Source organism: Seriola dumerili, unplaced genomic scaffold (assembly GCF_002260705.1).
Source record: "Seriola dumerili isolate Sdu_G_001 unplaced genomic scaffold, Sdu_1.0 BDQW01000110.1, whole genome shotgun sequence".
Taxonomy (NCBI): Eukaryota; Metazoa; Chordata; class Actinopteri; order Carangiformes; family Carangidae; genus Seriola; species Seriola dumerili.
Window position 1 is genome coordinate 2,608,326 of NW_019174365.1, and position 23,839 is coordinate 2,632,164.

Genomic DNA, 23,839 nt, shown 5'->3' on the forward strand with positions numbered 1-23,839 from the left:
TAATTATTTGATAATTCTATTAATTTTGCGTTTATACGGCGGTATGGAGTGAATACTGTACAAACAGTAGCGGCTAAAGGGCATTAACAAGTAAAAGCACAGGATGTCCCGCCTTTGCTTCATTACCATTGGCTGTCGGAACCGACCGAGAGATGCGATTGGTGAAAATCATAGTCAATCATAGCAGTTCGGTTTGGCTTTCCTGGCTTGACAGCTGTCACTGTACGCCGAGGTCAAGGGGAAAGAAGCATGGCTGCGTTGTTTAGAGGGTCACGAAATTTATTGTTAAGGTGGAATAAGCATGTCAACCTTACCTCTGGTAACGTATTCGCTTATGTTGTCAGTTTCCTCGTGCCTTTTTTTCCGTTTTACGAATGTGTGTTGAGGGGGGAATGCAAGCGGAACATGTTCTGCTAAAGCCTGTTAGCTAGCTTGTTAGCCCTCTGAGGAAAGTATGAGTACTTGCTGCCCATGTCAGTTAAGTGTTTCAGTCTGGACACAATGTCCCTGAGTTGGTCACCTGCTGTGTGGTGCTCAGTCATGCAGTACGTTAGGACATTGTTCGTAACGGACATGAGCATAGTGAAATGTGATGCTATGGCCAGCAACAGCTAATTTAACTGACATGATCTCTGTATAGACCTCTATGTAGCTATGCGTTAGGTCTGTTTAGGGTTTCACACTATATTAGTTTGCTTTAAGCGATGCCAATCACTATAATGTAGTTTGCTCTACGCTGCACAAAATCACGGATTAAGCTTGGACTGCAACACTGTCACAAACCCTACTCAATCCACTCCTCCCTGCCCATCCCACAGTGCAAGACACAACTATGTTTCTGGATCAGGAACAGTGAATATTGATTTTAGTGAAATTCAGGGTCCACTGTCAGGATGGCCCCTGCTTCCCTACATGTAACCATCTGCATGTAACCCTCTGGTGTTGAAATAGTGGTGTCCGTAACTCTGTTATGAACCCTGTATGTTATAGTTTATCATTTCAGTGAAGGTCCTTCCTCTAAAGTCTCCACAACTTGAAGCCACATTACAATGCTTTCCCACTCTCACCCAGTAGTGTGTTTGCTAAACAGTCGTGGTCTTATCCCATTCCTGTACAGCCACTTTCTAAGTCCACTTGGCATAAGTAATGCCAACAATTGCCTCAAATTGGTTGATATACTAATGTGAACATATTAAGCTAGCACTTGACAACATTGCCTGGGTCAGTACATATCAGTTCACGTGGACCTCCCCAGTTCATGTAATGGATTTTCATGAAAAAATCATGGGACCTTACAAAATCTTATAGCTCTACTCCAAATACTTTTTTAGTTATGAACTTTTGAACTTTGTCCCTCTTTGCTAGATTTTCACTGGATGGGGTTGAAATTTGTACTGAACATCTCAGAAACCCAAAGGGATAATTTGCAACATGTATTCATGTAAAAAATTGTTTCTGGATGTTCTACAGTAATCAAACTAGCCTAATAAAACTTTTTCTTTAATTTTCAAAAAGTAATGACTCAACTTCTTCTCACTTTCTTGAAACCAAATTTTGATTCTGTGTAGTGCTAATATAGTTATGATATTTGTACTATGTTGACTTCAAGGTTTTCTATCTCTGTGTGACACCTATTGAGCATGATTTTCATTGGGACCAGGAAATTTGCAAGTTATAGCTTGTAATGGCTTGGTTTGTTGTATACTAGATGATGTCAACTTGTTCTGTGTGTCTGGACAAAGTGTTAATCTTAGTTCCTTAGCTCAATACACATATATTATTTGTAAGTATGTAATATATGATGTTTTTTTGCAGGACTAAATAGCTTCTAGATATGATCAAACTATACTTAATACTACACACAAGCAAAATTTGGAAAAGAAAGTGAAAACTAGTGGACATATTAATTTTTGAAAATTAAATATTGTTGTTCAGGTAAAAATGTATTCATTTTTATTTATTTGATTGCTGTCAAACATTCAGAAACAACTATTATGTGAAAAGTTTTTATATGATTTTCTTCTGACACAGGCAAAGTTCTGAATTCTGGGTGAGCTGGCATGGAATGACCCTATATTCAATGCTTTGACTTGGTTGGTGTGGGTCTAGTATGGTTAAAAAAATAATGTCTCTCTACCTCCAGTATGTTAGTAAGTAAGTAAATTATATTTAAATTTTTTTTTTTTTTTTAAGTAAATTGATCTTAGGCATTCACTAGTTAGGCTTATATTACATGCTAAAATTGAAAAAATTGTGCTGAAAGGACAAGTCAGTCAGATAGATTGTAGAGTAATTAATCTGCAGAAAACTAAAAACAAATCAGTTATTTATTCAGTGCAAAACATTTCTTGGTTGCAGCGTCTCAAATATGAGATTTTTCTTTTTGACTATTTTATATCTTTGTAAACTGAGTACAATTTAGAATAGTTTTAGACTGTTTGTTCACCTTGGGCTTAGAGAAACAGTAGAAATTATGGACTAAACAATCAGAAAACATAATCAACATATTAATTTGGAATGGAAATAATAATGTGCTTATTGTATTGTATTGTATTCTCTTCTGTTTTACACTGTACCATTTACAGAAAAAACAAAAAAAACCTAAAGCTCAATTCAAAAATAAGGACTGCCTAAGAAAGTGCTTTACAGTTATAGTTGTAGTTTGTTCACGTTTATAATATCTGATGCTGTAAAATGAAACAGTAGTTAATTTGTTGGTTCAGTTCACCATGTGCAAGTCAGTGTTGACCCTGAGTGAGTGTTGCACCCTTACTAAGGACTATACAAGACTGACATAAATATATATTTGGGCCATGCAAAGAACAGGCTAGAAAATACGGTCAGAAAAAAATTATATTTTAGACAACTGAAATATGTCATCATCTTTAACTACAGGAACAATGATCATATACTAAAGCATCGCAAAGCAGAATAAATGTATTTATGTAGCACATTTCATACCCAGAGCCAACCCAAAGAACTTCATAGAGTACACAGGCAGAAGCACAAAGCACAAAGAATAAAATCGGTAAAACACACAGGCAAATGCACAAAGAATAACACAAAAACAAGCAAACTAAAACACAGAGAATAAAAACAAGAAAAACATACAAGGAAATACATTTTAAAAAGACAAATAGGGCAGTTTGTAGAAGTAGGAAAACTCAAAGACAATAATAACAAGTGCAAGTTTGTGTGAAATCAGCTGTGTAGGTATTCTGTATTTAAAACAAAAACTGGAATGGTATTTATTTCTGCTTTATTGTTGATGCCATGTAGATGTACTATTCTGCCCGTTCCAAATAAAGATATAATTAAAAAAAAAAAAGTAGTCAGCACTGCCTCAAGTCTGAGCTCTTCTGGCAATTTGTTCCACATTTGTGCAGCAGAGAAGCTAAAGGCAGCTTCACCATGTTTAGTTTTGACTCGGAACAACCAGTAGTCCAAAACCAGTTTGATGGTGAGAACAGAGTCTTTCTTCATTTCTTCAAAAACTGTGACTTAAGTTTTGTCCTCATTTATTTGGAGAAAATCTTGGAACACCCAACTACTAATTTGTTTCATGCACTGTCCCAGGGAGTCTATTAAACTGTACTTGTTTGCTGACACAGCTATGTATATTTGTGTGTCATCTATTTATGTGTGATAAGAAACCTTAAAGTTTTCTATAATTTCTGATAATGGGAGCATGTAGTAGTAGTAGTGTAATTGTCAATGTGATATGAAATATGATATGTTTATTTTTTTTTAAGGATGATATGATACTCAATTTAGGAAAAATGGGTGCAATGACAAAATATATGCTGAGGCCACTTGTCTTCCTGGTGTAAGCATCTGTTCAGTTGTTGTTTTTGTTTTATAGATAGTATAATTGCACAGTTGCAGATACTCACCTTACTAGATGCTGGTGTGTCATTAACTGTGTGTGTGTGTGTGTGTGTATTTGCTTTGGCAATTTTAGGCCAGCATTTGAGAATATTGTATTCTCTTGAAGGCAGTGTTAAATGTTTATCATCATAGATGTAACATGATTGTGGTATCTTTCTACAGTAGATGTTGAAGGGTTGGCTCAATTAAAGGTAGGGCTTTTTTGTTTGGCCTAATCCCATTGTTGTTGTCTGGTTGGCCCACCGCCAGAGTTTCCACACTGTTTAGTATCTGTTAACCTGGCTGGACCTTGGCTGAGCCAGCAGTGTTTAATAGCTTGGCCAGACTGCCCAAATGCTGGTGGTATGTGACAGCAGAAAGATTTGCTCTGTCGTTAATGATTCTAAATACAGCATTTCCAGCATAATTAGAGCATATTTACAGTTGCTTCACTGCCATTTTACCTGACAGTCATTAGCCAAGGAGACCCAAGCTTTTCATAGTTGAACTACAGTTGTAAATGGCTTTATTAGGCAAGTAGGATCAAACTATAACTGCTACAACAACACAATGTCATTATAGATAACTTATGTATGTTATTGCACAAATCATTAAATTTCTCTACAGCTTCTCTGAAGGTCAAGATGTTTAGTGTGAAATTCATTTGTCTTTTTCTTGTCTTTAAGATAAACGAAACATCTTACCACTTTTCTCACACTTCTTTTTGCTTTCCTTTCTTAGTGTCAACGCGATCAATGGCCTCAAAAACACCAGTGGGGTTTATTGGCCTGGGAAACATGGGCAGTCCCATGGCCAGAAACTTGTTAAAAAACGGTTATCCTGTTATTGCCACTGATGTCTTCCCTGAGTCCTGCAAAGAGCTGCAGGACCTGGGTGCCCAGGTAATGCAGTAACACATTACATCTACACATTTAAACCCTTATTTAACAGGCCAAATCAGCTAAGAATACACTCAATATTGACGAGTATTAACAAACTGATGAATACACATACATCCTTCTCCCACTTATTCTTTGAAACTCACTGTACTTCTAAGAACAGTTGCTTGGTGAACAAACTACATGTTTCTGAGCTGACAGGTTGTTACAAGCGAGAGCTATAATTAAGGTGTTTCTTTTATGTTGATGATAATATGCACGTGCAATGATGACTCCAATTTTCAGGTAGTGGACTCCCCGTCAGAGGTGGCAGAGAAAGCAGACCGCATCATTACAATGCTGCCGTCAAGTCCCAATGTCATAGAGGTCTACACAGGCCCAAATGGCATCCTCAAGTGAGCAAACTTTACTATCACACTCTGTGACAGTTGTGACATTCATGCAACCCAACCCTAACTCTATAAAAATGTGTTTAATGTAGAAACAGAAAGGCTTGAATGGACAAATTTCCTTGTCTGTACTGTACATGAAGTGCTAATCCCTTTTGTTTTGCTTTCTTCAGAAAGGTGAAGAAGGGAACACTGTTGATTGACTCCTCCACCATTGACCCTGCAGTTTCAAAAGAGATGGCAGTCGCTGCAGAGAAGATGGGTGCTGTGTTCATGGACGCTCCAGTGTCAGGAGGTAATGTCTCACCTAAAGAATTAGTGAACAAGTGCGTCTTTGTGATTTGCTGTCTTACACCAATGTAGCCCATCTCTGCAAATTTGATTCTGCCTTAAACACTGTGTTAAACCTGTCCCAGCTTTTGATAATGGCAACTGTTAATTGGCAACTTGTCATAGTGCCTGACTCAACAAAAATGGAAGATGATGCTGCTAATGCAAGCCGTGTTTAAAGAGAGGATACTACATTTTTGTAAATGGTTTGTCAGGATTTCTTTCTCTCTCTAAGAGCATTGCAACTGATCAGGTTATTCAAAGGGAATGAGGAGACAGTGTCAAGAGCAGGATCAGACTGCTAGTTTGTTCATTTGAGAATACCATTCATGGTGTTAGGCCTATGACCCCCTCAGACTTGCTTCTGAACTGTCTTACACTCTTTTGTATATCTAAACTGTGGGACCTTTTGGGTTAGTGCTTGGACATGGGTTGTAATTACTGAGCAGGGCCAGCCAGTAGGTGCCCTTCGGAGATTTTTATTGCTGCTTTTGACCAGGGGTCTTAAAGGCAAGGTTAAGGTTTCAAGTCCTCATTATGTTGGTGCTGTCTGCTTGTGACGGCTCCTTGACAGAGCACAGGATCACCAGTCGTCCTTAATGGGCTGAGCCGCAGAGGAGAATCCCGTGTCAGAGCTTTTCATGTTGATGGAGCCGTAATGGCGGGTATCCCATGTTAGTGCCTTTCATGTCAGATAAAGAGTCATAAAGAGGAGAGAAACTGCCCTCACAGGGAGTGCAGGAGAGGAGAGCAGGGAGATAAGACATGAAGGAGACACACTGCAGTAAAACTGTCCATCTCTCTATCTCTGTCTTACTCTCTTTCTCTTTTACACACACACACACACACACACACACACACACACACACACACACACACACACACACGTATCTTTTGATACAGGCATGCAGTTATGGTATTCTACATCCTGATACTCCCGCGTATCAGACTGCTAACTCTGATCATAGTCTATTTACTTTTTATTGCACCGTCTTTTCATCCATGTACAACACACACTGTAGCTCCCTCCCTCTCCCATACAAACATAGACTTGGCCCACACGGACATGTTTACCAGCTGGCGTCAACAGAACAGACCGACTGCAGTCAGTGAGATCAGAGCCTTAAGCCTGTTACTCTCCCTTAACACACACACTGTTTACATACTAAAGACAGTGCACAGTTTGTGTGTGCAGTCCTCTGTGACGGTTCTTCCTCTCCTGTCTCTTAACTAAGCCTCTTTTACTAGCCTGAGATGACCAATGATTTACCTGCTACCTCTGGCCTCTGCAACTAGCTCTGCAGACACTCTTCTCTCTCTCTCTCTCACACACACACACACACACACGCACACATGCTGCATGCACCCACCCACTCATTGTCACCTCTGGGCATCCATAAGTCATATCCATAAGTGCATACAGCTAGTTTAGTGCAAAATAGTAGAAAATTAATTCAGATCAATTTTGAATTTCAGTTGTAATTCTGATAATCAGTTTAAGTCATTTATGATGCTAAAACATTCACAAGCACCAGTTTCTAAAATGTAAGCATTTTATATTATTGTAAATGGGAAATCGTTGAGGTTTGGACTTTTGTTTCTGTAGACATAAACTATAGCTTTGGGAACTTGTGATGGGCATTCTTCACCATGCTCTCAAATTTTATAGACAAAACAATTCATTAATTCATCTAAAAAAAAATCAACTGATTGATTAATGAGGTAGGTTGCCGACCTAAATTGCACACGCTGAAACATTCAGCCCCACTCCCCACACCCCATGGTGTGAACCTGATAAGCCAGGATGAATGTGGCAACTCAACGGGAAATAGCAGAGACTCGAATCCCTCACCCCACTTTCCACATGTCTGGGTAGGATATGAGGTTACATGCTGTGTTCCAACCAGGAGATGGCACCCTACCCAAGTTTGCGCGTGTGTGTGTGTGTTGTTTGTGTATGTGTGTGTGTGTGTGTGTGTGTGTGTGTGTGTGTGTGTGTGTGTGTGTGTGTGTGTGTGTGTGTGCAAGAGAGAAATGTATGGATCAGTGTCAGCTCAGCTCTATGACCACTAGTACTCTTAATACAATATAACATAAAGGTAAAATGGAAATACTTCAATATTGTCCCAGATGGATTCCAGAGACACAGTTATATGTGATTATATCCATGTTATATTTTAATAATGTAATTTAATATATCTTTTGGATACATTTTATTTAGTTGATTTAAGGAAAGACACAGTCCATTCAAAATGTATTTTGTTCATTTAGAATAACAACACTCAGTACAGACATACTGTGATCTCCTGTGCTCTCAAACTTTCGCAGACGCAGCCTATTCTTATGGTTTCTGTATTCGTCTTTATTTTTAATTTAGATTTTTTTTTTTATATAAAATGAATCCTTTCGTGTGTGTCTGTGTCTGTCTGTCTGTGTGTGTGTGTGTGGTGTGTGAGGTGGTGCATTTTACACAGAAATGTGTATTTGTATGTTGTGTGCGTCACTAGAGGTTTGGCAGCCACCCGTGGGATCTGAATTGCAGAGTCATAACCCTTCTTAAAAACAGCAATCAAAAAAAAAAAAAAAAACTTTCACTTTCTTCTCATGGGCATCCTGCTGGCTGTCTTTTTGCACATTGACCATTGTCTTGGCTTTAGCCCTGCATGACCCAGCTGTGTGGCACACACACACATACACACACACACACACACACACACACACACACACACACACACACACACACATCCACACAGGGTTGTAATCTTCATGCAAACACTTTCCTGAATAGACAGAGTTATATTAACTTGAGACACTGGCTCTTCAGGCATGCTAACATATGCTTGCACACACACACTTCTACCACTGTCTGGTGTCATTAAACGTGTCCGCATGCAAAGTTGACCCACAACAAAACAAGCTCTGATGTCACAGACCCAGGGTGTTGGCACAGTGATGGCAAAAATAGGAGGTCTGGCTAACAAGCGACGGGGTCGTTAGCAGTAATTACCCAGAATGCCTGTGTTTGTGTCTGTGTGCCCATGGTGGGCTGCCACATTGCTAACGGACGATGGCTTTAAAAAGGCCCTAAAAAACCTTTCATTGTGTTTTTCCCAGCGCTGGGAAAGTAGCTATTGGTTCAAATGAAAGCGAGAAGGAGCCTCGCTGTTGTGGAACCATGGGCACTCGGGCTAATGTTGCTTGTTTGCGAGGCCTTATAATCCTCAGCTAACTACCTATTTAGGCTGAGTCTCAACACCACTCTAATCATATCCATACCACATCAACTGAAGCCTGAGTGTTGCAGTGTGTCATTTGCTGACAGTTTGAACGTCATCCTCCAGCCTGCAGGAGCTTGTTCGAGCCAACGCTGGCACAGTTTGTTCGTCAATCAACACTGCCAGTCTGCTCCTCTCCTGACTGATCTAGGCTCTGTTTTTCCCTCCAGGCCTACAGGACCTGCAGCTCCTTCCACAAAGATCATCTCTGACTTTAGCTTTCACTCTGGTTCAAACAGCAGAACGGAGATAAATGCAAATAATTGTTATTCAGTTTTTAAAGAACTTTCAACCGTATTACATGGTCTTCATCATCAGATTTTTTTTGTATACTCACTATTTAAAGGACAGGAATCAACTTTCATGTTTAACTTTGAAGCCGACAAACAAAAAGTCTAAAAGTGCAATAAAATCCGAACAGTTACTGAGCTTGCATATCAGCCACGGCCATTGCAATGACAACTGAGCAAACTCCATCTGCTGATTAAGACTTTGCAATACAGTTGAAAGCTCCGTAAAAAGCTCATCATTATGGGATTGTCAAACTTTGTAATTCTTGACAGTGTTAAGGAGAACTAACTGAAGTGGAAGAACTGTTGAAATGGACATTGGATTTGGAGAATTCATTTATTGTGGCAGCAGCTGAATTCACAGTATTCCTGAGGGCTTATTGTGTTCCCTAAAGAGTCACTTTGCTTCTGTCACAAACTTAAATTAGCCCCTTACCCACTTACTGTTCTCAGCATAATAAATACTCAGCTGTTTAGAGCTGAAACGATTAGTCCACTAATAAATTAATGGATTGACAGAAAATTAGCAAGCAACCATTTTCCTGATTTTCTTGTTGTGTTGTATGATAATAAACTTAGCATTTATGTGTTAGGCAAAAAAATACATGTGAAGATGTCACCTTGGGCTTTATGAAGTCATGATGAGCTTTTTTTTTTAATTACATTTTATAGACCAAATGATGAATCATTTAATTGACAAAATAATTTCCTGATTAATTGGTAATGAAAATATTTATTATTTGCAGCCCTAGAACCATTTACAGTCAAGCAGTAAATTGAGATTTTGAACACGCATCATTTTATACCATCTTTAATTTCTACATCAGTCAAAGGCAAAGTATTACACTGTTGTATTTTTAGCACAAAGCAGTATACATGTTTTGGATAGTACGTTTTTCATTGCATTTTGGGAATTTATTACAGTGCATAAAGTTCAAACCTAAATAATATGGCAGAAAATACATTTGGTGATCTAGGCAGCAGATTTGGAGTGACACATTGTGGACACATTTTAAGACTAACGTGTTTTTGTGAAACCTGCCCTGGTACGTGTGGTCAGAGGAAGGAGCAGGAGAGCACCCAGGCCAACCTAATCCAGTCTGAGAATGGGATTAATTGACAAGATGAGTGGGGGAGCCTGAGGGCAGTTTAGTGAAGGTTAGTGATAATTCTGTGACACTGAGTTAAGGAATCAGCTTGGATGGGCAGGGGGTGGTGCTGTCGCAGTCTGTCATGTTGATGGCTAACCAGCACCAGAGCGCGTCAGTGGTCCAAAGACTAGATTAGCATAACAAGGCTTTCACTGACGGGTTTTGGTGACACAGAGGGAGAATGTGTGCGTGTGTGCGGGGGGCCAGTGGGAGGATGTAAGTGACCAGGGATGGTGGTGATGGGGGGACTCTAGCCTATGCTCCAGATGGAGGTAGACCCACAGCAGCTGGGGACTGGCTCTTACATCTCTGCCCCTATGTCATCTGTTGTGTGTGTGTTTGTGTGTCTGTGTGTGTGCGCGCATGTGAGTGTGTTTGCGGACAAATAGTCAGCTGGTGTATGAGTCATACAAAAAGTCGCTGTCTGTCAAATGTAGCCCAAACGTCACACTGCATGTCACTTATCTAAAAGGGAATTAGCATTCTGTCTTTATGAAGGACAGTTTCTGCACCTCAACCATGTGAGTGTGTGTATTTGTGTGTGTGTTTGTGTATGTCTGTGTCCCTGCCTGCTAACAGCCTAATTGGGGATCATTATTAACTTGCTCTATCCTAGATGAGTCTCGTTGGGCCAGGGAACAGATTGATTGTGGCTCTCTCCTGCTCCCTCCATCCTCTGTCACCTATCATTGACCAGCCTCTCCCCTACGGAATAGAGCAGTTACTGATGACGATGATGATGATGATAATGATGATAATGATGATGATGAGGGCTGGTCTAGTGGTCAATGAAAAGACATAGCAAACTAAACCCTTAAGGCTGTAGAAACTATGTTGACTCTTTCCTCATTTTTTTCCAAAACCCAAACTTTCTCCGGTCGTCTGCTCCTTCAGAGTTCTCATGGAGTGTTTGTGTGCAGGAGTCAGGAGTTCTCATGGCTCTGCGCTTGTTAACGGGAGCCGATAAAGAGTCTGTTTTTAACATAACAGAGGAGCATTAGCAAAGTTGGCAGATGAACTATTGAAAGTGCTGATTTTTTGTGTGTGTGTGTTTTTATGTGTGTGAGTGATTTTGGTTAACGCATACCCTCTTACTGTTTCACTTATTTACTCGATATCCGTTACGCTTTTTACAGGGCCTGTTTGGGTTTTTAATTTGTTTGAGAAAAAGATCTGCCCTTGGGTGTAATTATAATGGTGGACCACATGAGGCTGCGTTGTTGGCCTGTAAACATCCTACCCCTACTGGCTTACACTGCAAGAAGTCAACTCCCATTGACTCAAGGCTGTAATACTATTATGTGTGAAGGCTCTTTCAGTCTGAATTATAGATGACTGCATCCGAGCCAAAACTTTAACCTTACATGTGCATATAGTTAAAAACTTCGTAGCAAACGAGGTAATATATTGCCAAGGCCAGAGTTTGTTTACAGCAACTACATTTGGACTTGAAGGTGTGACATGAAATCTGGCATATCCTTAAATCTTTCCTGGCATTCTCACAGTTAGAGCAGTTACATTATCATTTGAGGAAATTAGGTGTTTGAAGGAGCGCTAATGATATTATAGGTGTTGTTTTGCTCTAAGTGTTTTTCCATATACTCTGGGGTAAAAAAGCAGGGTTGTGGCACACTGTCAAATGCGTCATTCATTACCAAACTCTGGGAACATCCCTTCTTCTGTGTGTATGTGTGTCCGTGACTCTGTGTTGTTTGTGTAGCCTCATATTCACAAATGTAGTTTAATTTAAACCCACCGCCAATAAAAAGTGCCTACTGGTTTACATGCGGCTCGTAACTCTGAGACACAGCCTCAGAAGCTCCAACTGACGTCTTATTGGCGGCTAGCTCTGGGATCTGCACCTGTCCCTGGTACACACACACACAGACACACACACACACACAGATACTGCATGCACATGTACGCAGACATTCCCACTTACTTTGTACGCACAAACGCCACTTCAAAAAGAGCCCAAGTTTAAATGGTTATAAGGTTGTCATGAATTGCTTTGGTTGATTCTTTCGTGTGTAATGAAAGAAGTGCTAATGAATTCAGTGTTCACGACAAACAGGCCAAACCAAAGTTGTTGCTCTGATCTTCCTTTGCCTTCACACAACCAGTTTCATCCTCTTACGCTGATGGTTAATGCCTGTTGTAAGAAGCCTGCTGTTAAGCATCTGTCCTAATAGCGTTTGATTGCTTGCTTATTAACTTGAATCTTGTTAATAGAGAAGATCAGATGAAGGAGCTGTCTATATGTGTCTGCAACTAAACAGAAGCACGGACCACACACAACATCACATGTGCACACACAGAGATATTTACACTCCGCGCGGCGCCTCTCGTCATACGTCATATGACGCACTGTGGGAGCCATTTTCATTCTCCTCCTCCTCACCCTTACACTCTAGAAAGGAAAAGCCGCAGAGTAGCTCATCAATAGTCCAGCCAGCTTTAGCATGGGCAGAGAATATTTGTGCTGGGTGATTTGGGGGTGAGGAGGTAGGCACCCACTCCTGAGCCAACCAAAACTTGCCCCTTGGAGCAGGATGAAAGAAAGTGACCGAGGAGAGGCGTGACTGTTTCCCAGGGGAATTATTTCCAGAGGACGGATTGCCTTCTCGACATTAAAGTGACACTTTCGTCTTTAATCTCAGTCTACTCCCCTTTCCCTGTATGCCTTGTTTTAGCACGCTCACATAATTATATTATTCTGAATGTATTAAGTAGATTTTGGTGTGGCATTATACAGTATAGCCTATATAACTTTTTCTCTCTTGGATGTACCTCCATCCCTCCTCTCCTCTTTCCTATCCATCTCTCTATCCTATATATTCTATCATAGGTGCCCCCACCCCGTATACACGCACACATACACACACCTTGTCTACCCCCCTAGGGGGCGTCCTGTAGTTGTGCAGTGCTAACGATCCAGGACTGTCACTCCCGCTGGGATGGATGAGCCGGTGGACCCGGTGTTCAGGAAGCCTCATTAGGATTCCTCTTTAATCCGTCTCTGACAGGACCAGCTCGAGAACGGGACGTCCCCTCACACACACACACACACACACACATACACACACACACCACACACACACAAAAGAAGTATAGACACTATCATAGACTCATGTCACATATGCAAACACTTTAGTGCACTTTAGTCCTTGCACAATAAACAGACTCACTGATACCCCCGACTCACACACACACACACACAAACACACAAACACACACACGCACGCACGCACGTATTCACACGCACTCATACATACACATTGTTATGCAAATGATGTGTTATTCTTCCAGCACAGAGGATCTTCCATCATCCCGATGTCACTGCTTATAGAAATCCACTACAGATCATAAGAGCTTATTATGGGTGATTAGTTAATTTGAGGGAGGGAGAGTTGGGAGGTAGAGAGAGAAAGATTGTTTTCCTTCTCTGCTGTCAAATCTACATCTCTCTACTTCTTTCTCTCTCTCTCTCTCTCTCTCTCTCTCTCTCTCCTCTTCCTCTCCCTCGTCTTCCCCCCCTCCTCGTTCCTATTTCCTCCTTCTTCCTTCTCTTCTTAGTGAGATATATTGATCAGCACGTTGACTGTGTTATCAATAATCTCCTCTTTAGTCGTCCGCGAACAGTGATCTCCACTAATGAGCCAGCGCAGTTGTCACACTGCTCTTTCTCTCTGTGTGCGTGTGCGTGTGTGTGTGAGTGTGTGAATGAATGAGAGAGAGAGAGAGAGAGAGAGAAGGCTCAGCCTGCAGCATGAAAACAAGAAAATGAAAAGGGAAAAATCAGAAGAGAGCTGATATTATTGGCTGAACTTTCACAACTACCTGTAATTAAACAAAACTCTCGAATAGTTTTTTATCTATTCCTTCTAAGTGTAAAGTTGACATTGTCAAGAGAAGTTCTCGGACTACCTCACCACTGTACTTTATACACTACATGGGTGTTTAAAATGATTTGGTCATGTAGACAATATAGTCTAAACAATCTCTGAGCTTGTCTGCTAATAAATAAAAACTTTAAAAATTATACTAGACTCAAATAGATTACGACAGACATAAAAAAGTTTTTTTTTAAAAAGACGACATGAAGTAACAAGAAAAGAGACAAATCTATGATGTCTATGGTCTGTGGACCATATGTGTGTATGATTGGTGTGTGTGGCGGCCTTATGTTAAGCGTGTGTTCGCTGTGGTCCATCGGCAGCTGCCGCAGCGTGGGCTTTGGGCTTCATTATGTGGCCCTAATGACCTCCTGACAGCTCATCACTGACACACACACACAACATACACATACAGTGTAGTGGCATCATCATATTCTTGACAACAGTACAGCCAATTAAAGAAGGGGGAGGGGAAAAAAAGAGATGTACATTTATGTTTATGGGTCATGAAAATATTCATTAGCTCTCTCCTCTCCTCTCCTCTCCTCTCCTCTCCTCTCCTCTCCTCTCCTCTGCAGTGAAGTCTGATAATGTGGTTTCAGCTGTTTTGTGCCTGGTAATTCCCTATTAATTATTAACACTGACATTATTAGGCTTTCACTATTAAGAGGCCTTTCATTAGAGTTTGACGACACCCTAAAGAGAGATTTGATCTCTCTCTTCCCTCTCTGCCTCCTCGTTCTCTCCTTTGGTCTATCACTTTGTGTACGTGTTCCTGAAAAAGCTGCTTCTCTCTGAATTTCCACAACTTTTGGCCTCTGTAGTACTTTTCAAATAACAGTATGTGATCAAGTGTATATGTGTATACGACCAATTGATTGTGTTAATGTTTGGGGCTCATCACTCGCATTTAAGTGCCATTTCGTGCTGGGTGGAATCCACTCTGAAAAGGGGTTATTTCTGCATTAAGGACCCTGTGGGGGGGTGGGGGGTGGGGGGGTGCATCCTACAACATGGCACGCTCCTTAAGCCATCGGGCATGGGGAGGGACACCTAATTGAACATGATAAAGTGTAAAGTTAATTACCCCTCACGCCTGTCACTGATACCCCCATGAGACGGCCTGGCCTCAGGCACAGCTGTTCGTGTGCGTGTGTGTGTGTTTGTGTGTGTGTGAGAGTGTGAGAGTGAGAGTGAGTGTGAGTGTGTGTGTGTGAGAGACAGCGAGAGTCGGGGTGACAGGACAAAAGGCAAGGGCTCCCACGAGAGTTGTGTAGTGGATGATGGCAACAATCGGCTTTTAAAGATGCCTCTGTCCCTCTGGTGCACCACTACTTAACACGCCTGTCCCACTATGAGTCTCACACTCACATACACACACAGAAAAGTGCACAGCTGACCTTTTAGACACAGTTGGTAGAGTTGAAACAGTCAAGAGGTTGATATATTGTCTTCTTTTGTGTGGCAAATCCATATACTTTATTAGGACAGACCTACTTCTGCTGAGTTACAGTATGATCCATCTGCACTTTGAAATTTAACTCACTGTTCAACCTTAATATAAAGTTGCCGTGTGTTGTAGGCCTACAGACCTGGGTCGGGCTTTTTCGGATACTGGGGATTGATATGTCAATTGTGTGTGCTATGGAGTATGTGTTCACCTCAGTTAACCTCAACCCTGTGTTTGAACATATGTTGTGTGTGTTTAGGTGTCGGGGCTGCCAGCTTGGCCAAACTGACCTTCATGGTAGGTGGAGTAGAGGAGGAATACAACGCTGCACAGGAGCTGCTCACCTGCATGGGTGCCAATGTTGTCTACTGTGGACAGGTTGGCACTGGACAGGTAAAGACATATACAAGCACATACAGACTACATGCCTTCTCTCTTTTTCCTTATTTCACTCATTTCTGTCACTTACATACAAATAACCCCACACATATAAATACACTCACTCATATGCAAATATATAATTAGGTTAATTGGGTTTTTTTTTCATTCAAACATACACACAGACATTATGGGTTATATTTTTATTATGTACATACAATAGTGTAGTAGTAGTGTAGTAATAGTAACATACAAGTGTATGGATTTAATAATTATCCAAATAGAAGAACTCATCAGCAATATACTTGAAACGTATAGAAAGTGTAAAACATGAACATGAATGGACTTTGTCTTCAGTCTCATTTAAATCACATAAAAAACAAAGGTTTTTCTCTTCAAGGAGACCATTAAACCTGCCTGTTCCTATAGATCATCATAATGTAGCTGGACATAACTGTGCACACACACTACTGGTTAAAAGATTCTTCACGTAAGGCTGCAATTAAGGACCTTTTTGCCTTATAGAACAATTTGTCCAACAACAATTTGTATAACCCTAAAGATTTTACCTCACTAATCCTGGGATTAGTCTGTGCAAAATGTCCCAGTTAAAGATCTGTTTAGGCTTATTCACTAGTCGGACCATCTCGCATTTATGTCTGATGTACCTTTATTTTATTACATTATCTGTTTACATGTTGCCTCGCAGACCCCATTCATTTACACATAAAATGCTCTTTCCTCTTTCTGTTCAATCCTCACTAGGCAGCAAAGATCTGCAACAACATGCTGCTGGCCATCGGGATGATTGGGACCGCAGAGACCATGAACCTTGGCATTAGGTATTGTCAGCCATTGCTGTGCTAACATTTTTCCCACCTGTACTGCTAAAGGGAAAAAGCAAGATGGAACAGTGTTGTTAGTGGCTACATTTACGTGGGCATCTTTATTTTTTCTGTAGGAGAGCACAGATAGAAAATCTGACACAGGGTTACCTGTAAGTGGCCTATATAAACCCTGACAATGAATTTTTAACATGGAAATGTAGCCTTAGGTTCACTAGGGTTCATTGGGGTTCATTTTTCTTATTGAAGGATGTGGAGATGTGAACTGAGTCAAAAATGTTTTGCTACATTTGGTTATTAAGAGATGTACCATGAACAGCATGAGCGGCACATGAGAAGCTCCCACATTTTAGCCTTGCATGAATACTACTATGAAGTCGCCCTCAGATATAGCCATCACTATAAAACCAATTACTATACCAGTGATAAGGCTGTAACTGTAGCAGTAATTTACTACTTCAATACAGGTTTAGAAATGTGTGCGTGTGTGTGTGTGTGTGTGTGTGCAGTTTATGGAAGTGCAAAGGGGTCAGTCCAGCCCAGAGTCGGAGCCGCCTGTGCTGGAAAGAGATGGATGAGGGGGCAGAGCCACAGACTCTGATTTACATCTGCTGATTGAGCTCTCACTAGTATCCTGTCACACCCCTGTCACTGAACACCGCCTAGAAATCCCATCATTCAGAATACCTCATCCTTGCACAAAGCCGCATTGGCCAGACGGCTAAGGATGATGGGATATGAAGTCCCCTGAATTAAAGCAGTACACTGAGATAGGGCTCAAAATCATCTAAGGATTCAAAATGACTATGGGAGAATTTAAGATTGAGAAAATAGAGCTCTTGATCAGCGTGATTGCTGCTAAATTTTTAATGAAATCATTTTAGGAAACTATACCTGTTTATGCATATATATTTTTTCCCCTTGACCTTGCATTAAAGTACTGATTTCCTTCAGAATATCTATTTTTTTTGGAAGGGAACTAGTTTTTCTACAGTGGTCCTACACATCAGTTATTCCTCACATGAATGAAATTACCAGCGTCGTCAGATTAGTTTTTCACCTTAGGAGTGTGAATTTATTATCTGCTCTGTTTATACATATCCCTTGTCAATAATAGACTGTTTCCTCTGTTCACCATCTTACTATATGTGTTTTATGGGCTTTGCAACTTAAATGGTGTGTGCACCCATTTTGTGTGTGTGTGTGTGTGGGTGTGGGTGCATGCATGTACGTGCGCCACTCTTCTCACAGTGCAGCTGTGTTAGTGCGGCTGATTTATCTGCGCCGAGACAGAGGAGGAAAATTGGCATGAGCAGTTGCACATAAATCCCCCCACTAGGCTTCTGAAATATGGAGGCATTAAGGGAGCGACACAGATTTACACATTGCCACAGTGTCTCTGATGCACACACACACACTTAGACACACAGATTTAAATCTAGAGACACTGAAGGCAGCAGTTTTCTACCAAACTACAACAACTTCTACTCACAGTGCATATAATTATAATGTATACCTATGAAATAAAATGAGAATAATAACTATAGCATCCCATTCACTTTGAATGTGAATTATTTTTTATATCTTTGCAAGTCTGACCCATATTCAGTCTTCATTGTGTGTGTGTGCGTGTGTGTGTGCGTGTGCGTGTGCGTGTGCGTGTGCGTGTGCGTGTGCGTGTGCGTGTGCGTGTGTGTGTGTGTGTGTTTCCCCGTCTTCTTACCAGCCAATCTCTGGGGCTTTATTAGAGGGTTTGACAAAGACTGTCATCGTTTAAAGAGAGCCCACACCCTTAAATCTCCCATGCTGCATTGCGGCCTCTTATGCAGAGAGGACGTTCTCTTAGGCGTTATGTGTGCTGACACACACGCACAGACACACGATACAGTCCGACACAAAGGAGACTAAGTACTCACAGCCAATTTACAGGAAACCGACAATAACATTTTATCATGCTGGACTTGGGCCTGATAGAGCTGCCCTTTCTTCAAATATGTGTGTGTGTGTGTGTGTGTGTGTGTGTGTGTGTGTCTCCTTACCTGTACATGCAGACAGACACACAAGCACACACTCTCACACACACAGTTCTGTTCGTGGAGCTAATTTGTTGATCTCAGATGGAAGCTCGGGCCGTCTCCAACAGAGCGTGACGTTCTCTTAGTGCAAGGAATGGCCACGCATGACAATTATGAGAGAGCGCGCGCGCGCGCGCGCGCACACACACACACACACACACACTCACACTCCCAAATCCACACACACACAACCTGTCTTTCTGCCTTCTTTTCTTTCCTCCTCTTTCAGCTTTTCCTCTCCGTCCTTATTTGCTTTACCTCATCAATTTACCCTGTTCTTTTAATCCCTTCATCTGCCTCTTTTCTGTCCGCCGTAATTTCTGTATGCAGCCATCCAGTGAGTGAAAGAGGGGGTTGAGGGACTGTAGCAAGAGAGGGGCAGTGGTGATTTTAATGATGCACGTGAAGATGAAAGGAGAGAGACGACTGGCTCAGGAAGGGATATGAGACTTTTACGGTTTACGGTTCACCTTGCACGCCTGTGTACCTGTACTCACTCATGCATGCAAACATGCGGTCATTGATGCACAAGTAGGAACGCACACATTTGCTCCTTTATTCATTTTGTGGGGAGAACGGCAGGCAAATCAAAGGGTGACACAATCCTTTGTGTTGAGAGACAGAAATAGGTTTGCCACAACACACAGGAACACTAACACCTCCTCCTCTCTCTGTAGCTCAAATGAATTGTGAGCATATGTTCCGATGAAGATTAAAGTTGGGTGATAAATGTGCTTGTTGCCTCTATAAATGGGATAGTAAATGCTTGTGTGTGTGTATACGTGCTCGTTAGCTCTTTAATGTAATAATAAATGGGGAACGGGTTGGGCTGCTTCTCTCGTGGCATCAGACCAGGACGAGGAGCTAATCGCAATGAAAAGACAGTTAATATCAGCGCTGCAAATGAACTCCACCTGCTCGAGCTCCCAGCACATAAACACCTAACTACCCTCCCCTCGTATTTTCATCCCCACCTCCATCTCTCTCACATTTCTTTAATCAACAGCGGCATCGAGCAGCAACACGTTTGTTTTACCGTTCGTGTCTGTGTGTTTATCCATGTCAATCTTGTTAAAGCGTGACATGTCCTCTTCTCCACGCAAATTACCACAGGCGAGGAACAACACCACTGCGTCAGCTAATAACCACGGCTGTGTGTATGTGTGAGTGTATGTGTATGTGTATGTATGTGTGTGTGTGTGTGTGTGTGTGTGTGCGTGCGTGCGTGCATGGAGAGCAGGAGGGGAACTTCATTGATTTATCGTTAACAGAGGACAACAGCTCCCCGTCAGCGTCTCTGGTCGCTATAACAAACGATCTGTGCGCTCGGACGCGCTTTATTGTAGCTCAGCCAGTAACCTTTTCAGCTGCTGACCCAGAACGCAGGGAGGGGCTGTCTGTCTGTGTGTGTGTGTGTGTGTGTGTGTGTGAGAGAGAGGAGAGATGGGGGGTTTGTGTGCGATGTCAAACATATGTCCCCCAGAGTCCTCAGACAGGGAGGTGTCAGCGGGGAAGATGGCGGGGGGGGGGGCGGAGGAGAGGAGAAGCAGGATGGCGAAGGGATGCTTATAGACATAAACTAAAAAAGCCATCATGAGCGAGACTGCCATTAAAAAAAAATTGCGAGCTAAAACACATGTTTACACACACATGCATGCATGCAGTGTCACTTATGCCACATTTCCAATAAAGAATTTAAAAAAATGAGGGAGTCTGACACAAAAGAGACTAAGAAAAAGGGAGGAAGGAGACGTGGAGAGAGTGTAAATGCAATTCCCATTCTTAATTAGTCAGTAGACAGCTAATAAAAACTGTGGTAGTAATGGCAGAATGAGAGCCAGGTGGAGGGAGGGAGGCTGCTGGCCTTAAGGACCTATGATGGTTTAATAGTCATATTGAGAGCAGAATAGAGTTACAGGCCTGTAAGTAACAGTGAAGTGAGGCAGCCAGGGCTTGATGTGGTCAGCTTTACACTGGCCCTTAAGCTGTTAATATACAAAAGCTGCACTACACAGGCAGATAGTGGCTCCCTCCCTACTGTAATGCGCGGCACTTTGTTTCACTCCCTGCTTTCTCTCTGTCTCTACTCTCTTTGTCTCATTTGCTTTTTGCTTCTTCATGCCATGGCCTGGAGATTTGTCCTCTTGCATATGAAAGTAGGTTGCTGCAAAATGGGGCAGCAGAAGTTAGAGCGCGCTTCTATATGTGACAGCGAGGTTTATGGCTCCCCAGTGCTGCTTAACCACTTCTCCTCCTCCTCCTCCACTTTCTTTTTTCATGAAAGAGGGGATGATGAAGGATAGATGTGCTGGTAAACATCAATACTGCATTAGCCAGCATTACAAAGCCTTCAGCCATTAACACTGAGGAATGGTCGCAGCCGGGCATAAGGTTCAATGGGGGTCACTACAATCACCAGGCGCCCCCACACCCATCTTTCTCCGTGTTTCTCTTTCGCCCTGTTGTAAAAATGAATTCTATAATCGGCGTTCTTGTTCCTCCCATCCCTGTGTGTCCTATATCCTCACTACTTCTTGCATAATTCCTCTCTCCTTTTTTTTCTTTTACCTCTACCATGTATTCACTTAGCTCATAAAGTAAAATGGAAATATAATTATCTGTTCATCGATTATTAATCTTCTCTTCCCCTTTTTCTAATTTCCCCTTTCACAGAAGAGTCAGTAATATTACTTATGCTTCTCTTTGGGAGACATTTCTACTGCACTTCATACAAGGGGATGTTCTCTCGGCTTTCACCGGCTAATATTGTAAAAAGTTTCCTTCATGTGGTCATTGTAGTGGTCAAGCCTCCAGACACTAGTCTGATCTTCACTCTGATGATTACCCGTGGCAACAATTCCAAAGGAGAAACTGACCTCCATTTTCTTCACCTTCTTATTCCAGACTGGGTTTGGATCCGAAGCTGCTGGCGAAGATCCTCAACATGTCCTCAGGTCGTTGCTGGTCCAGCGACACGTACAACCCAGTCCCCGGGGTCATGGAGGGAGTCCCCTCTGCCAACAACTACCAGGGCGGCTTTGGAACCACACTAATGGCAAAGGTACAAAACCTGCTGCCCTCTGTCTGTGTGTCACGCTGTCGTTTCATCTGCAGCTGTGACTCTTTGTTAGGTCTGCATCATTATGATTTGTTTCATTATCAATGAATCTGTTTTTTGATTATTTTTTGGGTCTATAAACTCAGTAAATAACAAAAAATTACTTTAGAGCCCAAGGTGACATCTTCATATGTCTTCTTTTGCCCAACTAACAGTCCAAGACACAAATGTATTAATTTTACACTGATGTAGAGAAAAGTAACAGATCCTCTGTTGAGAAGTTAGAATCAGCAAATATTTGCCATTTTTACTTGATAAATGACTGAAATTCAATCCTGAAATTCATTAAAATTGCTGCGATTGACTAAATTGAACAACTGACTGATCATTTCAGCTTCTACTCCAACTCTGTTTCTTTCTCTTTTCTTCATGTAGTGTCCTTTTTTCTCCGTCTCTCAACTGTGTCATTTGCTTTGTTTCACTTCTAACTCTTCTTTTGTCTCAGCGTGGTACTATCTGCTCTCCTCTTCACTAGTCCATCTGTGACTCATTGTGTTCCTCTTGATTTTACTGTCACTGCATTAGCTCTTCTGTAATGGTTAGTCTGTGTATTATTTAGTGGATCTGGGTGTCTGTTAAATCACTTACAATGTCTGTTTCTGAAAACGTAGCCTGTGTAGTTCTATCACAGCTTAAGAAATCTGATAATTAGAAATACTTACTTACAATCGCATATCAGCCGTTAGATAAAGACAAAGAGATTATTATGTTGATCCATCTATCTGACACTCTGCCTCTCTTCCCTTCTGTTTCTAGGATCTTGGTTTGGCCCAAACCACTGCCACCAACACTAAGACACCCATCCCTCTGGGTTCCCTCGCCCACCAGATCTTCCGAGTCATGTGCTCCCGCGGCTACGCTAACAAGGACTTCTCATCTGTCTTCCAATTCCTTCGCGAGGAGGAAGGACAGTGAATGTAGGGGGAGCACAGCTGACTGTGATTTTACCATACATACACACACACACACACACACACACACACACACCACAACCACACACCCCAGTGCCCCTTATCCCACTATGCTCAGGAGAGACTAAGGCCTTGCTCTCAGGCACAGACCTGCGGTCCAATTAACATACTGTATGTCGACACGTGTCCCCTCATCGCATTAGCTGAATCATATTTTCAATTCATGGCGCTCCCTCTGCATGCGGGGAAATGCTAAAACTGACCTTAGATCAGTATCTAGAGACAAAGCAACTCTCTTCCCAGTCTGGTCTGAGTGGCCAGAGTGGGGAAAATGAGAGGTAGGATGAAGCGCTGCAGGTTTACATGAAACTCTGCATGTAAGTATGTATTTCAAGATGATTGATGAGTAATAATTTCATAAATGTTAAAAGTTGTATGTTGTTGTCAGGTTTGTGCTTTTTGCCTACTACCCAAATAACCTGGATGTGTCCCTGTTAAATCATAGAGGACAAAAAATTAAGAAAAAAAAAACAAGCAAGATACAATAAAGATTCACATAGTGGTGGAAATGTTTTTGAAGAGGCAGTGCATAACAGGTTTGGGTGATACTTTCGCTGGAGGAAAAAAAAAAGTCCTACATTCTCAGTACTACATTTAAGGTAACCAAAACTGGCAAGACTATAGGCTCAAAGTTTACTCATTTTGTTACATCTCTTTGTTTCTGGCAGGAAGGTGGTGTCAGTCACTTTGGTGCCTCTTGAGACTTCCTGCCAGCGTGCATACTTGTTCATTTCATTGTTCAGTCATCCAGTTATTATTTTTAGCATGTGAATACATTAGAGTTACAGTAGTTTCAGGTCTTTGGTACTACATTTAAGTCTCACTGGATCGACCAGTTCTGTTCTACTATACTTTGAGATAAATATCTGGTTATTTTTGCACTGTGTGCATCGCAGTGCGATGTG

The 23,839-nt window shown here is 41.6% G+C and overlaps 1 protein-coding gene across 1 annotated transcript; it reads left to right on the forward strand.

Moving 5' to 3' along the window:
- Window positions 1–245: 245 nt before the first annotated feature.
- Window positions 246–23,405, forward strand: LOC111223228 (3-hydroxyisobutyrate dehydrogenase, mitochondrial-like). The gene is made up of 8 exons (XM_022747293.1): window positions 246–319; window positions 4,609–4,769; window positions 5,052–5,161; window positions 5,329–5,450; window positions 15,807–15,940; window positions 16,691–16,767; window positions 21,750–21,906; window positions 22,720–23,405. The coding sequence occupies exons 1-8, from the start codon at window positions 250–252 to the stop codon at window positions 22,876–22,878; spliced, it is 990 nt and encodes a 329-aa protein (XP_022603014.1). The 5' UTR covers window positions 246–249; the 3' UTR covers window positions 22,879–23,405.
- The last annotated feature ends 434 nt before the right edge of the window (window positions 23,406–23,839 follow it).